Raw genomic sequence first — 19,254 nt, forward strand, 5'->3', positions numbered from 1 at the left:
CCACTAGAGAATTCCCTAGGAAGCCATCCTTGACCCTCTCCTCAACTTATTTCAGTTCAAGTGCTCTGCACAGCATCCTGACCTTCTTCCTGTCATATTATCCATCATACATACCACCACTGTGGTTGCATGCACCCACTACCCCCCAAAAGTCTGTGAGTTCCTGATGTACAGTGACCTTGCTTTGAATTATGTTTCTAACCCTAGCATTCATCATGATAACTTGGCACAACATTTCTTATCCCAGCACTTAACAAAATAATAGGAACTTAATACATGTTTGTGGAATATAGTCTTCCTTTCTTTCTTCTTTCCATAAATATTTATTGTGTACCCACTATGTGCCAGCCCTGGAGAAGGGAATGGCAACCCATTCCACTATTCTTGCCTGGAGAATCCCATGGCCTGGCAGGCTACAGTCCATGGGTTGCAAAGATTCAGACATAACTGAGCGACTAATACACACACACACACACACACACACACAATGTGCCAGACACCATTAGAGGAAATGGAGATATAGCAGAGAACAAAAAAGACCAACATCTGTTCTCCCATAAAGCTTGTATTCTAGTAGGAAGAGACAGACAAATAACAGCTAACAAGTCTTAAATATGTCCAGTCATTGAAGTGCCATGAAGAAAATTAAAGTAAGGGAAGGGGATGGAGAGGGATGATGTGAATAGACTTCTATTTTATATACAAATGGGCAAATGGCTCATTGAACAAGTTGGTCTTGTAAGTAGGTACAATCAGAAAACAAATCTATTCTTCTTCCATTGCTGTCCATCCATAGTTACTTGAAAGGGATAATTCATTTTTATGCTCTTTGCTGAAATATAGGACACACTTTAGGACTTTTCTGGTCACTGAGATAATATAAAAACCTTTGGCTACTTCTGTCCCAAGAACAGTTTTACTGAATAAGTAAAATGCCCAGTCCCATGTATGAGCCAAAATTTCATTTAAAATGAAAGGTTCTCAAGAAGCATGTTTCAGTCTGGTCTACTTCGGCTGACTTCTTCCCAATTGTCCCCCTTGGAATTCTTCCCTAAACCCCAACTCCTTCTTGCTCCTTGAGGGTTTAAGATGAGGGTGAGAAGACATGAGGAAGGAGAGAAGCAAATGTGGGAAAAGTGGACATGTACTCTTGGTTTGGCTTTCTCTGGGTTTGCCTGTGTCTGACCCTCTCCGACACTGAAGGATGTTCAAAATTTTCTTGCGGGGTTCTAATAGAAGCTGAGATCCCTTCTGGGAACATCCAACGGTGTGTTATATGATACAGGATGCCAATCTCTGCACTTAGATGTCCTGGCTCAGCTCATGGGAATACAGTCAATCCCTCTCCCATTCCTACATGAGGTGCTCTCGGGCAGGCACTAAAATGGCTCTCTGTCATCTTTCTCTTCTACATGGCCCATATCTCATCTCCCAAAGCCGCATCTGGGCCTGATTACTCACTTATCTTTGTCCCACCACTGATGAATATGTAGTTAATTCCCTTCTTGCTGCTCTGCTGCTTTAGATAGATTACCGGAGCCTCATATCTGTAACTTAGTTTTGCAGATGAGACTTATAGCACACCTTTTTCAAAATCCTGTCTCTATTTTCAAACTGAATTTTGGCTTTGCTGCAGGTTGGGAAAAGATAATTGGGAAGTGGATCCAAGTTCATTCAGTAACATTCCTATCTAACACACACTGGAAACCTGGTAGGACAAGGTTTCAATGACTATGAATGAAAGTCATAAAGAAGGGAAATATTATTTCATTTATACATTCTCTATGAAACCCGAGATTTAACTGCTACAATGCATGGAATATAAGGAATGAATGTTTGAGGTTCCTACTCCTTATATTTCACTTCATCTCACTTCCTCCCACAATCTAGAGACCAAGAGCACTTTCATTTAGGAATCAAAAATAAATGTGTTTAAGGGTCACAGATGCTAAGTGTATGCCAGACAATGCCTGCATTGTACACCTTGTGTTCATTCTCACCATGCTCAAGAAAGCAAGGGAGAGCTGGGTTTGGAGAAGTGGCAAGGGGTGGTTATTTTCTGAGTTAGGCATTATACTCAAGAGCCCCCATCCATGTGCTGGCTAATGACCAATTAGGCAGCCTGGTGCAAAGGCAAGAGGGCAGGGTGGAAATCGGGGAAACTGGCAGAATACCCCTGAGATTTAAGCTGTGGGACTAAAGGAGGACAAAGCAGAGAGAAACAGAGATGCTGAGAGTGTGTGTGTATCAGATAGAGAGGAAAAAGATGGAGGGAGAGAGAAGGGGAGAGAAAAAGAGAGGGAGGGAGAGAGCTGCCTTGGTTCCGGTAAGTGTCCTTGTTCAATATCCAGGCAGCTGCATCTTTATAATAAACTCCCATTTTCAGGCTATGTTTATTAGTCTCTGTCTATGATAACTATAAAAGGAATGGGGAACAGCATGGGTTCGGCTAAGCTAATTTATTCCCATCATCTTGCAGAACAGAGAATTTTCTAGAGGCATTCTCAATGGTAGAATTATGGATCTTCCTAGGCTTACCCTTTTTTAAAGTAGCCCAGCCTTTGAGGGGCAGGATGTGATCCAAACCCAGACTTCTCAACACATTCACATCTGTCTGTGAAATTACCAACTCTTCAGGCCCCAAGGCCAAACTAAGAAGTTGAACTGAGCAGTCAACTAGTCCCAAATCTCTTGACACTGTAGGACAGAATTTGGGAGACTATGGGGAGTTGAGTTCCTGCCTCACACTGATTGAGCAAACACCTAAATAGTTTGAGAAAGAAGAATGGAGCTGCAGGAATCAATCTTCCTGACTTCAGATTATACTACAAAATTACAGTCATCAAGACAGTGTGGTACTGGCACAAGAACAGAAATATAGACCAATGGAATAAAATAGAAAGCCCAGAAATAAACCCATGCACCTATGTGTACCTTATTTTTGACAAAGGAGGCATGAATATACAATGGGGCAAAGACAGCCTCTTCAATAAATGGTGCTGGGAAAATTGGACAGCTACATGTAAAAGAATTAAATTAGAACACTTCCTAACACCATACACAAAGATAAACTCAAAATGGATTAAAGACCTAAATGTAAGACCAGAAACTATAAAACTCTAAGAGGAAAACATAGGCAGAATGCTCGATGACATAAATCAAAGCAAGATCCTCTATGACCCACCTCCTAGAGTAATGTAAATAAAAACAAAAGTAAACAAGTGGGACCTGATTAAACTTAAAAGCTTTTGCACAGCAAAGGAAACTATAATCAAGGTGAAAAGACAACCCTCAGAATGGGAGAAAATAATAGCAAATGAAACAACTGACAAAGGATTAATTTCCAAAATACACAAGCAGCTTATACAACTCGATACCAGAAAAACAAACACTGCAGTCAAAAAGTGGGGAAAAGACCTAAACAGACATTTCTCCAAAGAAGACATACAGATGGCTAACAAACACATGAAAAGATGCTCAACATCACTCATTATTAGAGAAATGCAAATCAAAACCACAATGAGATATCACCTCACATCAGTCAGAATGGCCATCATCAAAAAGTCTACAAACAATAAATGCTGGAGAGGGTGTGGAGAAAAAGGAATGCTCTTGCACTGTTGGTGGGAATGTAAATTGATACAGACACTACGGAAGACAGTACGGAAATTCCTTAAAAAACTATGAATAAAACCACCATATGACCCAGCAACCCCACTCCTAGGCATATACCCAAGGAAACCAGGGTGGAAAAAGACACATGTATCCCATTGTTCATTGTAGCACTATTTACAATAGCTAGAATATGGAGGCAACCTAGATGCCCATCAACAGATTAATGGATAAAGAAGTTGTGGTACATATACACAATGGAATATTACTCAGCCATAAAAAGGAATGCATTTGAATCAGTTCTGATGAGGTCGATGAACCTGGAAACTATTATACAGAGTGAAGTGAGTCAGAAAGAGAAAGATAAATATTGTATTCTAACGCACATATACGGAATCTAGAAAAATGATTCTGAAGAATTTATTTACAGAGCAGGAGTTGAGAAACAGACATAGAGAATAGATTTATGGACATGGGGAGAGGGGAGGAGAGGGTGAGATGTATGGAAAGAGTAACATGGAAACTTACATTACCACATGTAAAATAGATAGCCAACAGGAAACTTGCTATATGGCTCAGGAAACTCAAACAGGGCTCTGTATCAACCTAGAGGGGTGGGATGGGGAGGGAGATGGAAGAGAGGTTCAAAAGGGAGGGGACATATGTATTTCTATGGCTGATTCACGCTGAGGTTTGACAGAAAACAGAAAAAATTCTGTAAAGCAATTATCCTTCAATAAAAAAAATAAATTAAAAATAAAATAGGAAAAAAAAGACCCAGCACAGCCAATAAATAAATAAATAAAATTATCTTTTAAAGAAAGAAAGGGGAAAAAAAACACCTAAATAGCCATGGAGTAATCCATCCACAACAATGCAAACAGGAAGTACTTATGCAACGAATCCTCCTTTAGTAACTTGGTTGTACAAATGTTATAGGAAATAATAGCATGTTTAAATTACTTACAACTCTGTCACCTTAAGTACAAAAGATATGAAATCAAAGAAATGGGTTCAAACTCTCACTCTTTCACTCCCTGGCTCGGTGACTTTGAGTAAGTCATTTAACATCTAGGAGTTCCTCTGCACTTGTAAAATAGCAATAATAATACCTACTTCACAGGGTGATGATGAAGTTTAGAGGAGACATCTAGCAAGGTATCACAACAGCAGTAAGAATTTCTTGAGCATTTGCTATGCACCAGGCACTGAGTTAAGCACTTTATTTGCTTTATTTACCCAGTAACCTTATGAAGTGCTCCCACCTTACAGGTAAGGTCACTGAGGCAAACAGGGGCTAAGCCACGTGCCTAAGTAACTAACACAACTAAGAGGAGCCCTGAGAAAATGCTCCTTCCTCTACTTTTTCATGTTTCACTAGGAGGAAGATTTGGGCTTAGAAAAATTAGTGGTTACTACTTACTAGGGGTTCACTGGTTCCAAGTCGACGATATGTTGAATTACATAGTTTTTTCACTTCTTCAGGACCCTCTATATCATAATCTTTGGGATAAGTTTCTCTGTCACGGTGCCTTAAGAAGAAAATTAGAATCTGTTAAAGGACAAAGCTTATTCATCATGTATTGCATTTAAATATTTTAAAAATAATGCAATGAAAGCTTACTACATTTCTGACATTGTTCTAATGATAAATTTACTGGATTTGGGACATATATTGCCCATCTCTTTTCAGGTAATACTGAGGCTACTCCCTAAAAACAATTTAGCATGTGTGATAAAACTAATGATATAAAACAATACTTTTCCAACACAGTGATTATTCAGTGACTCCAGTGAAGTGAATCTTATTTAATAATGTAAATTAGTTACTGAAAGTAAAAATTAAAACAAGACATGGTAATATCTTAGAAAGGCAACTTACCACTTTAGAAATTGTTCTACCATGAGTTTTAATTACAATTCTTTTCAAAACAAGAGATAGTAAAATATTTACTCATACGGATTTATAACTTGTGGTCCCTGCTTCTAAAGAGGGTGTAAAGGAAGTTAACGGTTAAACATAACAGTTCTTAAAACATGTAGATGAAAGAGGAAACGTATTCTGAACATTTTGACTAAAACAGTGGTTGAAAATAATAATAAAGGAAATGTCTGGGGATAAGGAAGGAAAGAGGAGGTGAAGTGGCCCACAACAGAAGGAGCTATTTTCGCAAAGCTTTCTCAGGTGAGATAAAGGAAACTGAACCCAAACACCCATCAAAAGAGGTTTGCTTTTTTATCAAGAGATATGGAACTAGGACTATGTGAGGGACATGGAGGTACCCTGGAACTTATTATCCATCCATCCACCTATCTGCTCATTCATTCAGGAAATATTTTAAATACCTATTACATGCCAGGCATTCTGTTAGGTGCGGGAGATACAAATGGGGAGAAAGTGTGGTGTAATTCCTGCCTTCGGTTGCTCATAGTCTGGAAAGGGGTGGGCAATTAAACAAGAAAAATCTACAGTGTCGTTAAGTGTGGGCACAGGACTGTAGAAGCAGAACAGCATTGACTAACCTGGGTGGGGCACCCAGCCTAGGACCTGACCACCCCACCTCACCCCACTGCATTGGCGCTGGGGCCCTGCACTGCATTCAGCTTATACCCTTACCGCCCCACCACTACTCATGGAAGCAGAGCTCTGCATAGAACACAGCAGAGAGGGAGCCCAGGGCAGGTTAGCAGAGCTCCAGCATGAGCCCTCAGCCCTCCTCACATCTGAGCATTAACTGCAAAACACTAAGAGCATTTTGGTACCAATACCATTTTTTGAGAGCCTGAGAGAAACCTCTCACTGAAGTTCTTTAGGGGAATATTGGACATTAAGAATCAGGAGTTGGGGACTTCCCTGGTGGTCCAGTGGTTAAGAATCTGCCTGCCGATACAGAGGACATGGGTTTGATCCCAGGTCTAGGAACTAGGATCCCACATGCTGCAGGGCAGCTGAGCCTGTGCACCACAGCTATTGAAGCCCGGCACTCTAGAGCTCATGCTCCACAAGAGAAGCCCGTGATGAGAAGCTTGTGAGCCACAGCTGAAGAGTAGTCTTGGCTCACTGCAACTAGCGAAAGCCCGTGCACAGCAGTGAAGATCCAGCACAGACAAAAATAAATTAATTAATTTTAAAAAAACCCCACAAAACAGGAGTGGTAGAGTGAATGGGGTCATGGGCTTGAGTCATTGCTCAGCAAAGTGCTAGCTGTGTGACCTTGGGGAAGTCACTTAACTTTTCTGTGCCCTTATTTTCATATGTGTAAAATGAGGACAGAAATTATACCAGTACATTTTAAGATTTTTAGAAGAGTTAAAAGGAAAAAAAATTAAAGGTGGAAGGTCCTGCAAATAATATAAAGAACCCATATAAACCTACATATAGTGAATACTCATCTGGCTTCAAAAAATTCTGAGGTAAAAAATTTGTAACTTAATTTTTGCATTATTGTACTTAATTTCTTTTCCAAGTGCTCATAATTTCAGGTGAAAAAAACCTAATCTCGGTCAATTCTGGTTCTCTTCCAACTCTAAAGAGTTTGTGTGGTACCACAATGCCAAGAATCCATCTTTATTGGCATCATATCTCCTTGTTGGAACCCGTGGAAACATCCTCATTCTCCAATGTTCTTCCATTACAGATCCATGCAGAGCTCTGGTCCTGCCACACAGCCTACACTGACTGGCACTTTGCCAGAAGGGTGCCACTATCCGAACCACGAAAAACCTTTTTGTGTCCCTCTCCAACCAGGGTTCCTAGAAACCCAGATGTCATCCCTGAATTGTTTGCCTGGCCCCACCACACTGGGCTTGGGAGACGCATCAGAGCCCCACACACCAACAGCTCTGGAAACATTACCCTGGGAATAAACGATTAGGCAGTGATAGGTGCCATCTACTTTAGGATTTCCAAAGTTTTAATCCAAGTTTGGGATCCCAGACAAATCCACATATTCTCAGCTTCTCTGGCCTCTTTCATCTTCAGTGCATGAACTCTTCATCTACTAAGGGACAGAACACCCCAGCTCTTCATCTATTCTCCCAAATCTGCAGTGCCATCCCAAGACCTAAGGTTTCGAACCTCAAAGCCAAGAATTTGGCTCTTCTGTTGCCTGTTGGGTCATTCTTCCCTGAGGCAATAAAACCAGGATACCTTCCTAGGAACACAGGAATGAAAGGCCAAAACACCAAGTAATGTTTCAATGTATTATCTCCAGGGCCCATCTCTTTCTTAGGCACTATAGGATCCCTGGGATGGGAAGATCCTCTGGAGTAGGGAATGGCCACCCACTCCAGTGTTCTTCTCTGGAAAACCCCATGGAAAGAGAAGCCTGGCGGGCTACAGTCCTTGGGGCCACAGAGAGTTGGACATTAATGGGTGACTGAGCACACACACACACACACAGGCCCAGCGTCCAGGGCCTGTGAAACTTTTAGGGGCTAAGAAAAGTGTTTTAATCACTTTTAAATCAGTAAAAAAGAATGTAACCAAGCTTGAACAATATACATCTTTATACCAAAGCAATCATAAACTATCATTTAAAACGTTTTTTTTAATGGAGGACGGGACCCATGAAGGCAAAGATAGTGTCCATGAAAGTCAGAATGCAGCCTTGATTATCCCGCCATGTATTTTAGGTTGTATTATAACTAGATTATTACCAAAAATACAGACATGTTCCTTTTCTTACCACAATCTCAGACAACAATCAAAAGCCCAGCATTAAAACATCAATCTATAATGAAACTTTGGAGGACTAAGATAATGCAATTGGCATTCCATAAAGTCTGCTGGCTGCCCACAAATGATGTGCCCAGAGCCAGCAGGTTCTGAGAAACACACAGCTGAAGACCTGCCCCTATTTCCTAGATGCTGCCAACCCAGCAAAAATAAATATATGTGTTCAAAAATGTAAAATATAAAATATGCAAAATGTAAAATTAACAGTAAAAATATACTTATTATAATACTAAATGTATACTTAGGGGCTTATTTGCCACATATAACAGTAAAAATGATTAGGGTATTATAAAGGATATGGGAGGCCTAATTATTCCCTGATTTTATCATGTCAGTTGAATATTGACTTGTGCCTCAGTTTCCCCAAGATGAACTGGGAATCATACACTAAGGACACAAATCAATTGAATGAGAGTCTCAAGTGAAAAGTGACATAAAAATGCAAATGTTATTATGGGTAATAATATTATATCTATCTATAACATGCTTCATTGGGGATTTTTAAATACTTTGTCAATATCAATTAAGCTTTATAGCATCTTTGTAATACATATATACACATAATCAAAGTATTATATACATAGACATATATGTCTATACATATACATATACTTCATATTGCCTTATTTTGCCTGCTACCTGAATTTATTTATGGTTGTCATGACTTCTCATTTATTGCAATAAAAATTCTTTATAAGAAAATAATGAATATAATGAAATAAAATGTACAATGTCTGTAGAACAGTAACTTTCAAACTTTTTGATCATAGTCCCCGCCTATACCATTACAACCTACCCTGAGACATTTTTAGTTGTTGCATCTGGGTGGAGTGGTTTGCTATTGGCATTTAGTGGAAAGAGGCTAGCAATGCTCCACTAAATATCCTATGGTGCACAGGACAGTCCCCACAATAAAGTACTATCTTATTCAAAGTGTCAAAAGTACCAAGATTGAGGAAGAGCTAGAGGATGACTGTATACCAGATTCTTAGATCAGTCAGTTCAGTCACTCAGTCATGTCCGACTCTTTGAGACCCCATGAACTGCAGCACGCCAGGTCTCCCTGTCTATCGCCAACTTCCGGAGTTTACTCAAACTCATGTCCATTTAGTTGGTGATGCCATCCAGCCATTTCATCCTCTGTCATCCCCTTCTCCTCTTGCCTTCAATCTTTCCCAGCATCAGGGTCTTTTCCAATGAGTCAGTTCTTTGCATCGGGTGGCCAAAGTATTGGAGTTTCAGCTTCAGCAATAGTCCTTCCAATGAATATTCAGGACTGATTTCCATTAAGATGGACTGGTTAGGTCTTCTTGCAGTCCAAGGGACTCTCGAGAGTCTTCTCCAACACCACAATTCAAAAGCATCAATTCTTCAGCACACAGCCTTCAGTCCAACTCTCACATCCATACATGACTACTGGAAAAACCATAGCTTTGACTAGACAGAACTTTGTGGGCAAAGTAATGTGTCTGCTTTTTAATATGCTGTCTAGGTTGGTCATAGCTTTTCTTCCAAGGAGCAAGCGCCTTTTAATTTCATGGCTGCAATCACCATCTGCAGTGATTTTGGAGCCCTAAAGTCTGTCACTTTTTCCACTGTTTCCAAAAGTTTCCACTGTTTCCCCATCTATTTGCCATGAAGTCATGGGACCAGATGCCATGATCTTAGTTTTCTGAATGTTGAGTTCTAAGTCAACTTTTTCACTCTCCTCTTTCACTTTCGTCAAGAGGCTCTTTAGTTCTTCTTCACTTTCTGCCATAAGGTCAGTGGTCCCCAAACCTCAGATTTCACAGAGCAGCAAAACTTTACCCCCAAATTTGTAAGACCAACATAAAATTGCGAACACTTTCTCTTAACAGGAACATTAAAAATAAAATAACTATCCATCACCTTTAATAAGAAGACTTCCAACACCAAAGATAAGTAAAATCAATCTTAAAATCCTTTAAATTGAATAAATTTAGCTATGTGAAAAACTTGCTACACTGTCTTTATAGTTTGCACATCACCTTGGATTAGTATAAAGGTCATTATTGACCAGCCCTGGTCTAGTCTACAGACTGGATCTGCAGATGTTCGTTTTTCTCCAGACAGGAATTTGACAGCAGGAGTCAGTTCAAGGCTAAAGCAGCTTGATACAGGTATTGTGTTGTTCACTGAAGGAAGAGCTGAGTTTTTGATGTCAGGTGTGTAGATACAGACTGACATTCTTGCTGGAAGGGGCGCTTCTATGACCTCCTGACCTCCTGCTAGCAGGGCCAGAATCTTCTTTGTCAATCAGCCTTGCTTCTGCTCTGTCAAGCCCAGAGCTAAGCTGTGGCTATTTTTTTATATGAGAAATCTTTATGTAAGACATCCTTAATTACAAGAAAGGAAATTTGTTTTCTCTACCCTATTGTGGGAAAAACAGTATGAATATGAACAGAATTACAAACGAGCAAAGGGCTGACAAGACAGGATCAGAGCTGCCAACTGTATAAAAAGGAACTTGGAGTGATGACCCTGATGTCAAAAATGCCACTTGGGCTGATTCAGAAAGGATTAAGGTCAATTGAATCTAGTAAGGCAAAGATAGTACAAGTAGGTTCCATTGTAGAAAATACTCTACTACCAATCCTACAATTACCTGAATGCTCTAGATCCTGTATTTCCTGTCTCCTCCAGTCTAACATAGTCCCAAGTAAAATTTCATGAAAAACACTTTCTGGATTTGTTTCTGGGGTCATTTGGAAGCTCGGGTTTCCTACCATAAGTGCTGGATGATTTCACTTCTAATCAAATCTGCAAGCCCCTCTTGACTAAACACATATAAATTCCCAACTGAGTTACAGGACTAAACAAACTCAACTCCAGAACATACTTGGGCAAGGATCTGAAGATCCTCTCAGGCTGCCCTAAGCCATAGTGGTCCAGCTCTCAGAAAAGAACAAGGTTGGGTTAGATCACAGGATTCTTCTTGCAGGAAAGGAGACCAAGTTACTCCCTAAGGTTTTTTCTGTGGTCTCAAGATTAAGTGAGGGAAGCACAGTGCGGGTGTGCAAAGAGACCATTATCTTTATCACTTCTCCACCTTTCACGTTTTAAAATAATTGTCCATTAATGAATCTTCCTTTTCATTAGACTAAGAACATCTTAGACGCAGGGATCATTTTTTTTCCACTCATTTTTGTGATCTCAGTGCCTAAAGACTTACACATTGTAAATGCTCATTAAATCTTAAATGATTGATTGAATTTCTTACATTTTGTTCCTGTCACCTTAATATAAATGCTGAAAGCAAAGGCTTTCAAACATGTCCATAGAAATAAAGAGCATCCCAGCTCACTCAACAAAAATGCACATAAAAAGGAGTGATTATGCATATAGAGATGCTAGTTCTTTTCAAAAAAAAACTTGTCTCCAGAGGAATTATAAATCTGCATGCCAAACGGGAAAAGTCTCAGCATACATTGCAGAGGGGGTGTGAACCTGAGCAATATCTGACAATGAAAATCCAAGCTGAATTCTGGTTTCTGGTTCCTTGACGAGAAACACATTTTCTTCATGAATTTCAAAGATGTTAAAAATGTTGACTCTGGATGGGAGAATACATTAATTTCAAATTTTAGAACTATTAATGTAGTTCACAACTACTCTGTCAGCTATTGTATTTCTGATGTAAATCTGAGCCAAATGAGAAAGATACCTTTTCTATTAGCTTTTATAATTAACTGCTATCTAGGACTTTACAAGAAAATTACCCCAGGGACTCAGCTATATTTCCTGGCACATTAGAAGCATTAAAACTAGTAGGATCACAGACTACAAAGAAATACTTGACAATCCTCTTTAAAGATTTCACAGGCAAATGATTTATATGCCAAGGTAGTGCTATTTGGTGACACATTTATCAAACTGACAAATGAAGACTTTTAGACATATTTGCAAGAGTCATAAAGAAAATTTTATGTCCTTGGGAGAAATGGTGACATTTCAGACTCATGAAGAGGGACTTTGTTTTTCAATGTGTCTCAGGCTCTGTGTGATTCATGTATTTATAACTATGAAACCACAGAATCTGAAACCTAAAAACTGCACTCAAAAGAAAAGTATTTGACGGAGACAGATAAGTGAGGTCATTTTCCTCACTCAGCATATATTGAATGACATGTAAATAAGACCCATCATTATTGTGAAATTTTTTATAAGAAATTTTAGAAACAGGAAGCCCCATGGAGAATATAGGAAGTAAACAAAAGGAATACAGCATGGGAGACTGTCTATCTTAACAGTTGAAATGTTAAATGTTGTCAGTATAATTAACTGCCAAACATATTGTTGTAGCCACACGTTCTGGGAAACAAACTCACTCAGAAGGCAATGCAGATAATGGAGTGAAGTTTATTACACTAGTGGGCCCAAGGCAGAGTCTCCTCTTAGCCAAGGATCCCGACCAGTTTTTGTGAAAACCTTATATACCCTAAGTGTACATGCTCAAACTCACCTTCCCAAATTCTCTGAAACTAGTCTGAACAAAGGAAAAGAAAGATACAATCAAAGTTAACCCGGGATTCAAATGCCTTAAGCCTAGGTAGTTAACAGTGGACAATTATCAATAGGCCTGTGGTCATACCCCAATAAGCATAATAGAATTTATTATTCTATTCAGTTACACAGATACTTAGGGTATTCTTTTAGGCAACGGAGAGTCTAGGTACGAGCCCTGGGGCTCTTCCATCCAGGGGGTCTGGTTTTCCAGTTGGCATGTCGTTTCCATAGATACTGGGCATATAGCTCAAAGTCCACAGTCCGGCCCAAGATGGAGTCCTGCTTTCAAGAAGGAGCCTGTTCTGTTTCCTCCTTCAATATGACTTTGAAAAGAGATGGAGGAACATGGATTAACTGGAGTGACACTGCAATTGATTATCCCACCTGGGACACTGTTAGAGGGAAATCAGGTCCTAAGTACACTGACAGGGGTGAAAAGGATTGGGACATTTTATTAACCAATGTTTTTTGACGACTGGATCTCAATTATCTTCAGATTCGAGGATACTTCTTACTGTTCTGTTAGGAAAAACGCCGCGGGAGGAAAAAGCCGCCTCTAAGGACCGGTGGTAAAGGCCTTTTATTAAGCGTAGCTCTAGGGCAGAACTCCCGGGGGCTGGTGAGTGAGGAGACAAAGGGAGTCTGCAAGGTATGAGGGGTGGGGAGGGGTTTTATAGTCCGGGCAGGCATCCAGGCCAGGTCTTTTCATATAAGGAAGAAAGCGCGGGCTACAGCGGTGGTCAGTGTCCGAGGGCTTTATGTTGGTACCTGATTGGGCCAGGCTGCAGGGGGCCAGCCCCTGGAAGTTTAGCCAGCCTCCAGAATTTGCCTTGCAGCACTTTCCCGGGGGCATGCCCCGACCTTTCAGGTTCCTTTGATCTCCCCTCCAGAAACAGTTTATGTTGGCTGGCCAAAGACACTTAAGGTGGTGGAATAGTAAGACTAAAAAGAGACCGAGTCTTTAAGGTGTATTATAAGTTGGTAATTACTGTTATCCAAAAAAATTACTGTTATCCAAAAAAAAACTGTTATCCAAAATTACCGTTATCCAAAAAAATTATACTGTCATGAATGGCATGAAGACTAGTTTGGCCCCTGCAAACTAGAAACAAATGCCTGATTACCTGCATAAACTCCTATCCCTACAGTCTTAATATTACTGGCTTAGATAATTTGAATTAATTGCTGTAGAGTAGCATAAAATGGAGCTTCCCAGATGACGCTGTTGGTAAAGAATCTGCCTGCCAAGGCAGGAGACACAAGAGACACGGCTCGCTATCTGGGTTGGGAAGAGCCTGTGGAGGCAGGCATGATGACCCACTCCAGTATTCTTGCCTGGAGAATCCCTTGGACAGAGGAGACTGGTGGGCTACAGTCCATAAGGCCACAGAGTCTGACATGACTGAAGTGACTGAGCATGAACATGCAACATGAAATTATTATATTATGTGAGCTTAAGAACCATGTTAATGCACACTTCTATGAATCCATGAGCAAAGTATATTGAGTAGATAATACAAGGATCTTTAGTTTCAAAGCAATTCATTCTATTCACATTGAAACAAATGAAAAAGCCTTTCTTCATAAATAGTATCTATAGCTAAAACAGTCTTTCTTTATGAACATAGCTACACAAATGAACACTTTTTCCATTTCTTCCTAAAAATCATTCAAAAGCGGCAAAGGAAATGGAAAAATTAAAACTAATTTATGGCGAAGTTATAATCCCTAGATTACATCATGTATAAGGGCTACTTTAAGCAGCCAAGATCCAGTTGAAGACAAGTGGAAGAAGCAGAGACTGAGCCAATAATCTCAGTAGAGAGATTGCAGAGAAGTAGAAACTCTCAGAGCACCAGCCAGACTACATTCCCATAGTTTTGCAGATAAACTCTTTCACTGAAAACAATGGAAAATGTTAGATCAATATATATATACACATATGTGTGTATGGGCGTGTGTGTGTATTTTAAATTCCAGCACATTGAAAGTATGTGAGAGATGATAATCCAGTGGGGAATTTAAAGGCCAATTTTTGGATGAAAGCTGTAACAAAAGGGATAAATAGAATTTTAAAACATCAAACCCGCTGATGCCCTTGGGACATTTGTTAATAGGCACAGGGGCAATGGCTTCAGGCTGGAGGTACTAAAGTCTAGGCCTGGAGCCCACCTAGGATGGGAGTTTTACAAGGAAGTCTTCCATATGTGGTAGATATTATGCCTGCCAATACAATTTCTCCTTTTTACTGGAAATGTAGGCGATTAAAATTCCCAGCTCCTTTGCAGTTAGTGAGGTTCATTTGACAAACTCTGGCTAATAAAATAAAAATGAGCAGAAATGACACATGTCATTTCTCCCGTAGAATTCTCAAATCTTTTTTGCCCTGCCAAAGCAAAAGACTTTCTAGATGATGGAGCCTCAATCAGCCTTAATCCCAGAGGATCTCTGTGGAGGAATGCCGAAACTTCACCAGAAACCTAAAGAAATCTTTGTGTAAGTAGGAAATACACCTTTATGTGTTAAACCACTGAGATTGTAGGAGCTGTTTGTTATCACCGGAATGCAGAAGTAGGAAGTCAAGAAATACCTGGAGTAACAGGCAAATTTGGACTTGGAGTACAGAATGAAGCAAGGCAAAGGCTAACATAGATTTGCCAAGAGAATGCACTGGTCATAGTAAACACACTCTTCCAACAACACAGGAGAGGACTACACATGGACATCACCAGATGGTCAATACTGAAATCAGATTGATTATATTCTTTGCAGCCAAAAATGGAGAAGCTCTATACAGTCAGCAGAAACAAGACTGGGAGCTGACTGTGGCTCAGATCGTGAACTCCTTATTATCAAGTTCAGACTTAAATTGAAGAAAGTAGAGAAAACCACTAGACCATTCAGGTATGACCTAAATCAAATCCCTTACGATTATACAGTGGAAGTGACAAATAGATTAAGGGATTAGATCTGATAGAGTGCCTAAAGAACTATGGACGGAGGTTCCTGACATTGTACAGGAGGCAGAGATCAAGATCATCCCCAAGAAAAAGAAATGAAAAAAGGTAAAATAGCTGTCTGAGGAGGCCTTACAAATAGCTGTGAAAAGAAGAGAAGCTAAAGGCAAAGGAGAAAAAGAAAGATACATTCATTTGAATGCAGAGCTCCAAAGAATAGCAAGGAGAGATAAGAAAGCCTTCCTCAGTAGTCACTGCAAAGAAATAGAGGGAAAAAATAGAATGGGAAAGACTAGAGATCTCTTTCAGAAAATTAGAGATACCAAGGAAACATTTCATGCAAAGATGGACTGAATAAAGGACAGAAATGGTATGGACCTAACAGAAGCAGAAGATATGAAGAAGAGCTGGCAAGAATACACAGAAGAACTATGCAAAAAAAGATCTTCATGACCCAGATAACCATGAAGGTGTGGTCACTCATCTAGACCCACACATCCTGGAATTCGAAGCCAAGTGGGCCTGAGGATGCATCACTACAAACAAGCTAGTGGAGGTGATGGAATTCCAGTTGAACTGTTTCAAATCCTAAAAGATGATGCTGTGGAAGTGCTGTACTCAATATGCCAGCAACTTTGGAAAATTCAGCAGTGGCCACAGGACTGGAAAAGGTCAGTTTTCATTCCAGTCCCTAAGAAAGGCGATGCCAAAGAATGTTCAAACTACCGCACGTTGCACTCATCTCACATTCTAGCAAAGTAATGCTCAAAATTCTCCAAGCCAGGCTTCAACAGTACATGAATCGTGAACTTCCAGATGTTCAAGCTGGGTTTAGAAAAGGCAGAAGAACCTGAGATCAAATTGCCAACATCCACTGGATCACTGAAAAAGCAAGAGAGTCCCAGAAAAGCATCTACTTCTGCTTTATTGACTATGCCAAAGCCTTTGACTGTATGGATCACAACACTGTGGAAAATTCTCCAAGAGATGGGAATACCAGACCACCTGACCTGCTTCCTGAGAAATCTGTATGCAGATCAAGAAACAACAGTTAGAACTGGACATGGAACAACAGACTGGTTCCAAATTGGGAAAGGAGTATGTCAGTGCTGTATATTGTCACCCTGCTTATTTAACTTATATGCAGAGTACATCATGTGAAATGCTGGGCTGGATGAAGCACAAGCTGGAATCAAGATTGCCAGGAGAAATATCAATAACCTCAGATACACAATGACATCACTCTTAAAGCAGAAAGTAAAAAGGAACTAAAGAGCCTCTTGATGAAAGTGAAAGAGGACAGTGAAAATGTTGATTGAAAACTCAACATTCAGAAAACTAAGTCCTGTCACTTCATGGCAAATAGATGGGGAAACAATGAAAACAGTGACAGACTTTTATTTTTGGGGGCTCCAAAATCACTGCAGATGGTGACTGCAGCCATGAAATTAAAAGACACTTGCTCCTTGGAAGAAAAGCTATGACCAACATAGACAGCATATTCAAAAGCAAAGACATTACTTTGCCTCCAACAGTCTGTCTGGTCAAGGCTATGGTTTTTCCAGTAGTCATGTATGGATGTGAGAGTTGGACCATAAAGAAAGCTGAGTGCCAAAGAACTGATGCTTTTGAACTATGGTGTTGGAGAAGACTCTTGAGAGTCCCTTGGACTGCAAGGAGATCAAACCAGTCAATCCAAAAGGTTTGATTCAGTCAATCCTGAATATTCTTTGGAAGGACTGATGCTGAAGCTGAAACTCCAATACTTTGGCCACCTGATGTGAAGAACTGACTCATTGGAAAAGACCCAGATGCTGGAAAAGATTGAAGGCAGGAGGAGAAGGGGATGACAGAGAATGAGATGGTTGGATGGCATCACCGACTCAATGGACATAAGTGAGCAAACTCCGAGAGTTGGTAATGGACAGGGAAGCCTGGCGTGCTGCAGTCCATGGGGTCCAGAGTCACACACAACTGAGCAACTGAAATTAACTGATGTAAAAATGTACACATTTTTTCAAACACTGTAGAGGAAGCACTAATAATTCCCTCACTTTGAAAACTAAAACTAATGGGCCATCTTTATTTATCCATGTGACTCCTAGGAGCTAGGACAACGTGTTCTAGAAAACTTTCCCTGGTCCAATAGGCCTAAGTGCTCCTCTTAGATGTCTCCAGAGCACTCTGCTTACTCCCATCCTAGCAAGTATTACAGTACATAGTAATTGCCCAGCAAGACCCCTCTGAGGGTAATGTGATTTATTATAGGTCTTATTACTGTCTCACAGTAATCTTGACCTCCTAGGGGCAGGGAGAATGTCTTATTCACTGTCAAATCCCAAACCCAGTAGATGCCATTCATAAGAGATCTCTTTATTTAGAAAAAAACATTGTTTTTTTTGGAGGGAGTAGGGGTTATTTGGTATTTTGCTTTATGTTTTCAAAAGCTCATCTCATGCTTCTGGGTCCTGGCTAAACAGTTCAGTGTTTTCCCAAGTTTTCTAAAAATTGTGACAAGTGATTCATACATTTTAATTTCAAAATATTCTTCCTACCATTTTCTATAAAAGGAAGCCAAATTCTTTGCAATAAATAAATGAAATTATATTAATTCTTCCATTTGATTGAACCTGGAACAATCTGATTGGGGACCTAACATCTCAACAAAGAAACATAATTTTTCTGCCAATTCATTACCTTTGTTAATGCATCAAAACTTATTGCGATCAAAATAAAGAAAACACTTAGTGTGACTAATATCAATTAAAATGTAATTGTACTTCAAAATTAAATATTATAAACAGTAATAGAAGATGTGTCTATCAAAACAGTAATATAATACTCAGATTTATTCAGAAATTTTTCAAAGCACCACAAAATCTTTTGTTCACTAAATCTCTACACAAGATTTCTATTTTCTATCTGTGATATCTAAGGTCAATTTTTTAAATTATTTTTTTAAAGATTCAGTTGTTTTTTTTTAAATTTATCTTTGGCTGTGCTGGGTCTTTATTAGTTTATTGATGTGTGTAGGCTTACTCTAGTTGCGAGAAGCAGGGGCTCCTCTTCCTTGAAGTTCTCAGGCTTCTCACTGTGGTGGTTCCTTTTGTTGTGAAGCATGGGCTTTAGGCACGTGGGCTTCAGTAGTTGTGGCTCCCGGCCTCTAGTGAGCTGGCTCAGTAGCAGTGGCACACAGGCTTAGTTGCTTCAGAGTGTGTGATCTTCCTGGACCAGGGATCAAACCCATGTCCCTTGCATTGGCAGGCAGATTCTTAACCACTGGACCACCAGGGAAGCCCCTAAGGTCAATTTTTGAAAACTGCATGCGTGGGTGCCAGTTGGGTGTGTGAGTGGGGAAGCTTAAAGTCAAAATAATAGCTAATGTAGGAAGTCATCAATATATTCAGTTCTCTTCAGTCG

The 19,254-nt window shown here is 39.9% G+C and overlaps 1 protein-coding gene across 1 annotated transcript in view; it reads right to left on the reverse strand.

Moving 5' to 3' along the window:
* CFAP95 (cilia and flagella associated protein 95) overlaps nucleotides 1-19,254 on the reverse strand; it is an 86,993-nt gene that overhangs the window by 56,594 nt on the left and 11,145 nt on the right. The window contains exon 2 of the mRNA XM_043486984.1: nucleotides 5,036-5,144. Coding sequence (XP_043342919.1) covers nucleotides 5,036-5,144 — 109 coding nt within the window. The remainder of the gene's footprint in view (nucleotides 1-5,035; nucleotides 5,145-19,254) is intronic.

Source organism: Cervus canadensis, chromosome 14 (genome assembly GCF_019320065.1).
Source record: "Cervus canadensis isolate Bull #8, Minnesota chromosome 14, ASM1932006v1, whole genome shotgun sequence".
Classification (NCBI taxonomy): domain Eukaryota; kingdom Metazoa; phylum Chordata; class Mammalia; order Artiodactyla; family Cervidae; genus Cervus; species Cervus canadensis.